The 11294-nt window shown below is 36.6% G+C and overlaps 1 protein-coding gene across 1 annotated transcript; it reads left to right on the top strand.

Moving 5' to 3' along the window:
- Positions 1-1899: 1899 nt before the first annotated feature.
- Positions 1900-10806, top strand: LOC306864332 (transmembrane protein 135-like). Its single transcript, XM_079408295.1, has 15 exons — positions 1900-2249; positions 3899-4026; positions 4390-4482; positions 4925-4958; positions 5166-5231; positions 5835-5881; positions 6210-6251; positions 6399-6566; positions 7407-7476; positions 7692-7859; positions 8017-8080; positions 8163-8239; positions 9145-9243; positions 9580-9647; positions 9734-10806. The coding sequence occupies exons 1-15, from the start codon at positions 1977-1979 to the stop codon at positions 9864-9866; spliced, it is 1530 nt and encodes a 509-aa protein (XP_079264421.1). The 5' UTR covers positions 1900-1976; the 3' UTR covers positions 9867-10806.
- The last annotated feature ends 488 nt before the right edge of the window (positions 10807-11294 follow it).

Genomic DNA, 11294 nt, shown 5'->3' on the forward strand with positions numbered 1-11294 from the left:
TTAAATGTCCTAATTGAACTATGGCCTAATCCTGGTTTAGTTTAAGACCTGTCTGTGAAACCGGGCCATAGGCACAAACTAGACAGATTATCTCAAAATTGCTCAAAGGCTTTTATGGAATGAAAGAATCTGTATAATTACAGTAGTTTGCACAATTGCAGCTATTATTCATCTAGTTACATCAGCATGACAGTGTATTGTAGTGGTGGGAATTCCTGCAGCATTTTTTTTTTGGTAAATATTATAAATATATTGGATTATTGTTGTGCTGAGTTCATTCACCTTTCTTCCCCAAAATCCCTTTTTTTCACAGTGAGTTTAGTAATGTTACAAATGACAGAGGATGTGTACTTTATACCATCGCTCTCTGTTCTTCATTTTAGCTCCAATATCTACAGATCATTTGAATGAAAATGTAAATTATGGGTGGTTTGTGTTGGTCGGATTACATATAATTAAATATTATTCAATATATTACTTGGTATTAAATTTTGTGTCTGATAGACATATTTGCTAGCTATTAATATTTTGTCCAATTGTGGCTATGCACTGAGTTTATTTCCATTGAGCCGACGTCATTCGAAAACACCCTCCAGCTACTAACTAAATATAGCTTTGTTCAATGTGCGGATTTTTCTTTCATTAGCTCAGTTATTAATCTTATTAAAATTTTACTAAATCGATTATATAAATGAATCTATCTACTGTTAGAAGTTGCTGTATCCTCCCTCCCGGGAGCGCACATTAGTGGTGGAAATTTTGATTCTTTCCAGAGACTCGTTCATTTTTAGTTCGTTCACCAAAATGATTCGTTCAGATTCGTTCACTAATTCGTTCAGTGACCATTTTTCCATATTACACAAATACGTCACCATGTGCGGCAAATGTGTTGTTCAACTAACTTATTTACTTGTTACAAAATAAAAACCGATTTGGCTTCATTAAAAATTGTGCCCTTCTCATTAAATGAATAAAATAAGTCTAAATAAGTGATCAAAGTCACTACTCTTTTTATCTTTTAAATTACACTCTTTTCGGATGACCAAAAGCACAAGTGTTTTTTTATTTGTTTGCATACTAGGCTAGTTAACATTTAATTGTTTACTAGGCAGAGATGTACACGTTCAAATCTGAGATTATGTTAAACGAGGAGTTATGTTCTGTATGTAAAATATGAATATAAACAAGCGTGCACAGTACGGATACCTGTGCTTTGCATCCGCTTTCTGCTGATTGATGAACTAGATTGACAGAATGGCCGACCTACCCGGTCAACGAACTGGGTATAGCTACCAGTTCGTTCAATTCGTTCACGAACGGGAGATCTCTCTCTCGTTCAGACTCAAAACAGAGCCATCTCGGTCAATGATGCTATTATATTCGTTCGTTCGATCCAACCAATTACATGCCCCTTCTAAACCCGAGCTGAAATGCTATTTGCTGACGTGAGTCACGTGACGCAAATGAGATGGGATGACGTGACGCAAATAATCAATACTGCCATATTTTTTTTGTTTCACAGTTTTTAAACAAACAAAAGTGCATGACATGACTAACATAATGAAATATTTTTTTATTTAAAAGTATGTAACTGTTCAAACATAAAACAACAATAATATAAATAAATAAAACAAAATGATAAATAAAAAATAAAACAATAATATAAAAAAAATAAAACACAGAACCAGTTGTTCGAACGACGAACGTAATAATGAGACGAGATGTATGTATGTAACAGTTCATTTGACTCTTTCAAACTCAAAGCAACTCAATGAAGGGCGTATTCGTTCACTAGATTCAACAAATCACATGCTCCGTCCTCGTATCATACTCGAAGGCTATTGGCTCGAGGTTTAGTCATTCTTTGACAGATGAAACGGTCCAGAGCTACGCATGCGCGCAATAGCGGCGCGCTGCGGTGGAGGGAGGAATTTCAGTGAACGAGAACTATGAGTCAATGGATTACGTGAACGAGAATGATTCGTTCACCTAAAAGATTCGTTCAAAAAGAACGATTCGTTCACGAACGTAACATCACTAGCGCGCATCCATCGGGAGCGCTCTTGCTAGAAACAGTGGACGCGCGCTTCCGCGGTGCAGCGCTAAACATGGCTTCTCTCAGTAAGTCCATACCGCATAGCTGCTATGAGATAGGACACACCTGGAGTACCTCATGTACGTCCTCCACCCTGCAGGTGACAGCCGGAGCTCTGGAGGTCTCCTTCAAGATATATGCTCCTCTGTATCTGGTGAGTGTATCAGCGCGGATCTGTCCGTTCATTCGCCGGGGCAAAGGCGCAGTTAGCCCGGCAGCTACACCAGAGTCCTGCGGGGCGATGCGAGGCCCAGAACAGTCGCAAAGTTATTTAGAAATAAATACACAGACGTAGGTCTCAGCCTGTCATGTTTTACATTTAATATAATTTAAAGTAGAAAAATGTCGTTCCACTGATAACACGGTCAGATAAGCGACAGAGAGCTGCTGGATGATAGAGATCAAACTGTCAGATGGTCCTCTCCGGGATTTTTGAATTAATTTGATGAGAAACTGCCAAAATTGTATTTGCACAGTCATTCTCATTAAACTGAAACTGTTTACAATTAGTCTTCACCGAAGCTTGTTTGGTAGCAGATTTGGGTTAGATGTTTTATTTGACAAGGATTTCCACCAGTTCACATTAAAACTGCCAAATAATTGGATTCGTGAACAATCGGATCTTTTCAAAGACTCGATCACGAATTGCCCCTCATTAAACTCTGGTCATTAGTAATGTTTGCTTCCTGAATGAACTGTTTATGTCAGTCTGAACTATTTTGATATTGTTATTATGTTGATATATTATATTGAAATGTTTATATTGTTTCTTTTAGGCATAACCTATTCATAATGATCATAGCTAGAACCGACGAGTGAATCAAGAGTAGAAATTTTGAGGTAAACTGAACATTTGACTGACTGGTGGAAATAAATTTTTATAGCAGAAGTTTTACTAAATTTAAAGAAATTTGTAGATTTTTTTTTTTTTCAACCTGTTCTAAGTGCACTGCTTTTAAGGACACAATAATGAATGGCTCATCAACCTTCTGAGCCCTGAAGGTTAATTCCACTTAAAGGGATAGTTCACCCAAAAATGAAAATTCTGTCATTACTCACCCTCAAGTAGTTCCAAACCTGTATGAATTTATTTGTTCTGCTGAACACGAAGGAAGATATTTTGAAGAAAGTTTGTAACCAGGCTGCTTTGGGGCACCATTGACTTCCATAGTAGGAAAAAAAAAATACTATGGAAGTCAATGGTGCCCCAGAACTGCTCTGTTCAGAATATCTTCCTTTGTCTTCAGCAGATCAAAGACATTCATACAGGTTTGGGACTACTTGAGGGTGAGTAAATGATGACAGAATTTTCATTTTTGGGTGAACTATCCATTTAACCTCAGGTTGTTGGGTAAATGCCACATTAGTAAATATATTAATCAGAGAATGTTATCTTGTATTTACTTGACTGATTGACTGTGAGTATAACTGGCTGTCAGTCTTTACAGGTCTGACAGAGGGATCATCATTGGGTCAACTTTGGATGTGTCATTAGCTTCCATTGCAGAACTGTAGTTAGTGGTGCAACACCTGAACTGTAGGGTTGCAGAGTTGGCATTCGATTCAGTTTCGCAAAAGCTATGGCTCAGTCTATCAATAGACAGTAGGTCAGTGGTATTTGGGTGACAAACCGCAGTGTCAACATATTGCCTACAGAAACCAATGTGTTACATGATGAGTTACAGCCAATGCCTTTGCTTAAAATAACTCTTTTTCTTTAAGTGCTCTAAGTCAGAAATGGATTTCCTTAATAACAGAAAATTTCTCTAACATGCACTTTATTTTTTTTTTCCTGTGTTCTAGATTGCAGCGATTTTAAGAAGGAGGAAAAAGGATTATTACAAGAAAAGGCTGCTTCCTGAGATCCTGCAATCTACATCTTTCCTGACCGCAAATGGAGGCCTCTACATTGCGTTTTTCTGCATTCTCCGGTAATCTTAACAAAATTCTGCTAACAAACAATTCTTGGAAACATTTGCCATCCCACGTGTGCGGCTGTTTGAACACGAGCAACCTTTGAATCCCTGTCCTTATCAGCCGTTTAAAGTCTATGCAGATATCCGTCCAAACAGGATTGTAAAGACCTTTGACGCATCAAATAAATTATGCACTGGGGTTATGACTGGCATTCAGCATGACCCGGACCACTCTCCTAATTTGTGAATTAATTATTTGAATCCCTTCTAAATGAGACAAATATTCAACTGTGATGTTATCCTCAGCTGAAAGCACCTCCATTAGCTTATGATTCTAAATGACTAGCTATCCTTTCCATTGTTTCCTCTGTTATTCAGGAAGCTGTTGGGACGTTTCTACTCCTGGTCAGCCGGCTTTGGGGCGGCACTGCCGGCCTCATACATCGCCATACTAATAGAGCGGAAAAGCAGGTTAGCCCTGACATTCCCACACAGATTTCCTTTGCTCTTTGTTTTATACAAATTTTATACAAATGATCCAATGTTTAAACTGAACTTGCATATGGAAATGTACTCTGATGGAAAAGAGTAAAGGCCCATTCACACCAAGAACGATAACAAGAACAATAACTATATTAGCATCCATACCAACAGAAGGTTGTCAGTGTTTGTTCATCAGGTGGAAAAACGCTTTGAATGTGATTCCAATTATATTGTTCCCCTGTGTATTATTGTTATATCTGCTGTGTGGACTTCACTATTAAAACAGAATTAGAACAATTGTTAAAACTTCATTGTTATAGTTTACATCCTTTCTGTGATGCGTGCATACAGTGAACAAGTAATGACAAGTAAAAATGATATCGCAAAACCTAAATTAGTTCTTATATAATTTGTTTGTCTTCTCATTCAGGAGAGGACTCCTAACGATTTACATGGCGAACCTGGTAAGACGATTCAGCATTGCTTTTCAGTTCTGCTGCATTATGTCTTGACAGTTCTTTTAAAGTTGCATGACCATTTCCTGGCAGTAGTCAACATCACATCTGTTATCTGTCACTTGTGTTACTTTTTCTGGAAAGCTGTGATCCAAACTGTCTGTTTCAAAGAAACCTTGTCTGATTTTGATCTTAAGTGCTCCGTGTCATTTCCAGGCAACAGAGACGATTTTCCGGATGGCTGTCACAAGGGGTCTTGTTAAGCCTATGAAACATGGAGAGGTACGTTACAGTTCATGCTACCGTTCAGAGGTTTGGGCTTAGTGAGATTTTTTTGAAAGAAATGAATGCTTTTATTAATTTCCTTTTCAAATGAATGCTGTTCTTATGAACTTTGCATTCATCAAAAAATGTATCATGGTTTTTTATATGAAGCAGCACAACTGTTTTCAACATTGATAATAATAAGAAATGTTTCTTGAGACCAAATCGGCATATTAGAATGATTTCTGAAGGATCATGTGACACTGAAGACTGGAGTAATAATGTTGAAAATTCAGCTTTGCCATCACAGTAATACACTTAAATAAAAAAAATAATTTATATATATTTTAAATTGTAATAATATCACAATATTACTGTTTTTACTGTATTTTTATATTAAATAAATGCAGACTTTTTTGAGCACTACAACAAAATATATACTGACCCCAAGCAAGCATTAGTGTAAATGGACCTTATTACATCATGCACTGAGATCATTTAGTGCTAATGATGCAACACCACTTTACATACTTGCAAAAGTTTTATTACTTTGAACTAACCTTGATCTGATCATAAAGTCTGATGTGATGTCTGTCTCATAATTTCCCCTTTTTTTTCCAGGTTCTTCTCTTCTGCTTGACTGCATCTCTCTACATGTTTTTCTTCAGGTCAGTTGGTCAGGTTACTGCCTCTAAATCCTGGTCCTGGAGGATGCCAGGCCTGGTTATTTTACTTCTTTAAAGGGTTAGTTCACCTAAAAATGAAAATTCTGCCATCAATTACTCACCCCTATGTCGTTCCAAACCCGTAATTAATGACAGAATTTTCATTTTTGGGTGAACTTACCCTTTAACGCATCTTCTCATTAGTAGACTTGCTGAGGTCCTCCAGGAGCAGGATTGAGATAGGCAGGCACTCTCTTCAGTACAAATAAAAACCTAGTTGTTCAATTACAAACATTGACCCTTTTAACTTCCTAACTTGTTTTATCTTCAGATGTAAAGACGGACTGAATGGCTTTGCATTCTCTGCCTTAAAGTAAGTTATCGATTTACATGACTTTACGTAGTTCTTAAATTCCCAAGGATTTGCCATTTAATCCTAAGGCCCTAGGAAACACCCTTTTAAGAGCATAACCAACTCATGTCAGACTGTTAAAGGAGCTTATGTGTCTGGCTGTGGCAGATTTATAGTTGGCAAGGAGGAGATCCCGACACACTCTTGTCTGGCTGAGAATGCATACGGACAGGGTTCGGAGAGAGATGCGCAGCCGCCGGATGAGAGACCAGAGCACACACCTGCCTCCAGGGGGAGCTGCATCAGAGCATTTACACGCAAACTCCTAGACTCTATGTGAGTGAGAGAAATGCACATAGGAAACATACATTTCAAACATGCAAGACTATATAGTATTTTTGACAGAAAATGTAATTCTATCCAATACCACCAGAAAATTCTTATAGAATTATCCATGAAATCTTCCAGTTAAAGTAAACTGTACTTTTTTTTTTTTTTCTTTTTTTCTGGACATAATTACTCTTTTACTTTATTTCTTGAAAATTCAAGGGAATAAATTAGCTTACAAAATGTATTTTTTAAAGCTTTCGAAGTGTAACTATCAATTTTTTTTTATAATATAAAATAATGTTTGAGATCAATGTTATTTTATTGACTACAGTAAAAAATACAATACTCCATATATATTTGGGAGGAAATATATACCAAACTGCACAACACTTATTTAGAAGTTTAAGTTTAGGTTAATAGTATTTTTTTTAAATATGTTTTAAAAGTGAAAACCGTAATATTGTGAAGTATTGCTACAGTTTTAGACATTTTCTTCTATTTTATTATATTTGTAATGTAATTTATATCATGGCACGATCCTTCAGAAATCATTCTAATATACTGACGTGGTGCTCACAAAACATTTCTTATTATCAGTGTGGAAACAGTGAAACATTCTTTAGGTTTCTTTGAATAGAGTGTTCAAAAAAACAGCATTTATTTTTTATTAATATATATAATGTATATATAACAATAGTGGGTAAAAATTATGTTTTACTTGCATTTGAAACTTGGAGTTAATTTGAGGTCCTGCTTGTTCAACATTCAGCTTCATTTTCATGCATGAATGTTCCCCTGCCTCATATTTTGTGTTTGCATTCATTGTGTGTGTGTTGTCCCCTTTAGATGCAAACATGGACCCAGGCATAGATGTTGCAAACACTATCAAGACAACTGCATCTCCTACTGTGTTAAAGTAAGCGTCTGAGGCCTCCTAACTTGCCAACTTTCAAACCACTCATGTTTGTTCTGAGCATTTGAGAGAATGTGAATGCATAAACGTGTTGCGTTTTTCTGGGTTAAAGGCTCTGTCGATATAGCAGTGCCCTTTGCTCACTAACTGACAGCTGACGTGAAGTTGCGAGATATTTTCTGGAGAGCAGCTTCTGAGATGCTTTGTGTTTTTTGAAGGGTTTCATCCGAATGTTCAGTGTGGGTTACCTCATTCAATGCTGTTTGAAGGTTCCATCAGCATTCAGACAGGCCTTTACAAAACCCTCTCGACTGCTCTGGCTGCTCTACAACAAAGAGAACTTCCAGCTAGGAGCTTTCTTGGGATCTTTTGTCAGTATATACAAGGTACTTCATCTCTACTAAAATCCAGTGCTGTATTTTTTCTATGAGACAGCAAGTTTCTCTGCAGCTTTTAAGGGGTTTTGTTTTCTTCACCTTTCTCAGTAACTTTTTTTCAGTTGTGAATTTTCTCTCTCTCCAACTCACTTCTATTTTATGAAAGGGCACAAGCTGTTTACTGAGATGGATGCGTAACCTGGACGACGAGCTCCATGCTCTCATAGCAGGTAAAGAGTGTTTTGAACCCTTTTCCCTTTGCACAGCCATTAGAGGTTCTCATCTCAACTTTTTCTCCATTTATCTTTTCAGGCTTTCTTGCTGGCACCTCAATGTTCTTTTACAAGAGCACCACCATCTCCATGTACCTCTTCTCCAAACTAGTCGAGGTAGCGAATATCTGGCTTTTTAGTGATTTTTATTTTTTAAATGAGTAGGGCTTGCTTCTCAATTACTTCTCTGGTGTCTCAGAGAATTGTGAATAAACAGAATTTATAGGGTTACCCAAATTTTTTTATTCTTGAATGAATACTTAAAATACATGGTTTTCAAATTATAATTCAAGCTGCTCTTCTTCATACAATGAAACTAGACCTGTAAAGATGCAAAACGGGCAAAAAGCACCAGAAGTAATGCATTTATACATTATCTCACAGAAGTGAGTACACCCCTCACATTTTTGTAAATATTTTATTATATCTTTTCACGTGACAACACTGAAGAAATGACACTTTACAACAATGTAAAGTAGTGAGTGTACAGCTTGTATAACAGTGTAAATTTGTTGTCCCCTCAAAATAACTCCACACACAGCCATTAATGTCTAAACCGCTGGCCACAAAAGTGAGTACACCCCTAAGTGAAAAAGTGACATGACATACAGCCAAGTATGGTGACCCATACTCTGAATTTGTGCTCTGCATTTAACCCAAGTGCACACACACACAGCAGTGAACTTACACACACACAGCAGTGAACTTACACACACACAGCAGTGAACTTACACACACTCAACGTGAACACACACCCGGAGCAGTGGGCAGCCATTTTTATATATATATATATAATACATAGTTTTTTGTTCTTTTGTGGTCAGTAAATTACCATAAAACCCTTATATATATATTAAATATGATTCATAAACATGCATGGGGAAATTTTTTTACACTGCTATGAAGGTTCAATAAATATTCTGATTACAAAATGAATTTCTAAATGGGTTGCAGTATAAAATGTGTATACATAATATATGTGTACATATAGCCTACTAATAATCTATTCACTGTCTTCTTAGACGTTGTATTTCAAAGGGATCGAGGCAGGCAAGTTTCCGTACTTCTCTGAGGCTGACACAGTAATCTATGCCATCTCCACTGCCATCTGTTTTCAAGCGGTAAGTTTAAAATGTTTAAAATCTAACTAACTAAAAGCACCTTCTGCATAACCAAGGACACGTTTACACCAAGGGAAAATACAAAGCACATTAAAATGCAGAAGCTGTTTGTGCCAGTGTGACTAATTGATGACTCGGTCATGAACTGAATGAGAATCACGCCAAATGTGTTTTTAATTTAACAAAAGACAGCACTTTTAAGTGCACTTTAAAAACCAAACAAAATACGTTTGTCAGGTTTTAAATGATAAGGAATAGTTTTGCTGTGTGAACATGATAGAAACATGCCCATAGTTAAATGTTTTTGTTTAATATATCCTGGGTGGATGTTATCAGGCGGTTATGGAAGTTCAAAATCTGAGACCATCGTACTGGAAGTTTCTACTGCGGTTGACGAAGGGCAGGTGTGTATTAGTGGAAATTATTATTAATAAGTCTCATTATGCATATGATTTCTTGAACGCATCAAGTTATGGATTTCTCTGTCCAGGTTTGCTCTGATGAACAGAAAAGTGCTCGATGTTTTCGGGACCGAGGCTTCCAAACACTTTGGTGACTTCACACCTAAACTTGACCCCAGATATGTGCTGTGTCCCATCGACATGGACGTGCAGCTGGCCTGACAGGCCCGTGGGTATCTGCGAGATGTCTTCCCAGAGACCAACCATGACACGAAGGCACGGAAAGCTCTTGAACACGATCTCTCTCTCTCTTACATTCTCTCGCCCTGACGCTCTATGTCATTAAATGTGAAGTGAAAGTGTGAAGGCAGTTATATGTTTACGTTGATGTGGATCTGAAATATTTTGCAATGTAATTACCGCAGGCAAGACGTGACCTCTTTGTACGCACAATATCAGCATCGGTTTGTCTGAAGATGATTTGAAGTTCATAGGATAATGGCTGCTTATTGGATTTTCAAGGACAGAGTGACAGAGCAGGAATGTGTTCACGCTAACTCAGCAATTCCTCAGCAAATCTTTTTTTTTTTTTAAATCTAGGTAGGAAAGTACAGAGGCAGTTGATTACAGCACAGTTAGCCACCTCAGAAGGTGATGCTGGATTATTTTTGGTCATTGTCATTTCAGATCCTACCAAAAATGATCAAATCAGTAATAAACTGTCTGCCATAGTCAGCATATGCAGGTTAAGCCATGTAAAAAGACCTTAATGACATCAGGGTTGTGTATGATCTCTTCTTTGTCTTTAGTGTACAAATAGTAATATATTGAGACCTTCTCATAAGTACAGGTTTTATGGAAAGTTATTAGTACAGAACTTAACATTTATTACCCACCTTTTTAATAGTCAGATTGCAGATTTAATAGTCACAGGTATAGTTTCAGGAGAGAGAAGCAGATTAATACTCATCCTAATGGACTTTCAACTTCACTTTCAGTAGCAGAGCTTTTTTTTTTAATAAGCATAATATAGAGTAAAATCTGACAATATAATCGAAGTATTGCTGTGTATTTGAAATGTAATTTATGTAAAAAGAAAGAAATCCTTATGTCTCCGATGTTTGTATAAATGCAAAAGCTTTATATTAAACATATTCTGACGAAATAAGCCTCTAAGAGTCTTTTATTTAATTACATCTTGTTACGACAATCTAATTGTAACCTATTAAAAAATATATATATGTTTTTTTTATAACTAAACCTTTTTATTGTACTAAATTTTGACATGTCCCTTCTAAATTTTGTTTTGGAGTGAATTGATAGTTTGACAGATATATTTTGATAAGTGCTGCATTGCAAAAGTAACCGATTCGTGTAAACATCCACTGGAGGGCGATGTTATATTGCGTTCAAATCGCAGGTCATCCAGTATTTCAATCCATCAATTCTCTTAATAGTGTACAAACATTAATAAGTGTGTTTATTTTTTTATGTAAACAGAGCTTAAAATAGCAGTATCTTTATTTCTTGTAGTAGCCTACACATGCATTTGACTGTGTGCATGCTTATTACTGAATCTGTTTATATGCATCCAAAAAAACAGACTTTTTAAAAAACATATTTTCATCGTGTCCTAATGTATATGGCCTT

Source organism: Barbus barbus (assembly GCF_936440315.1).
Source record: "Barbus barbus genome assembly, chromosome: 45".
Classification (NCBI taxonomy): Eukaryota; Metazoa; Chordata; class Actinopteri; order Cypriniformes; family Cyprinidae; genus Barbus; species Barbus barbus.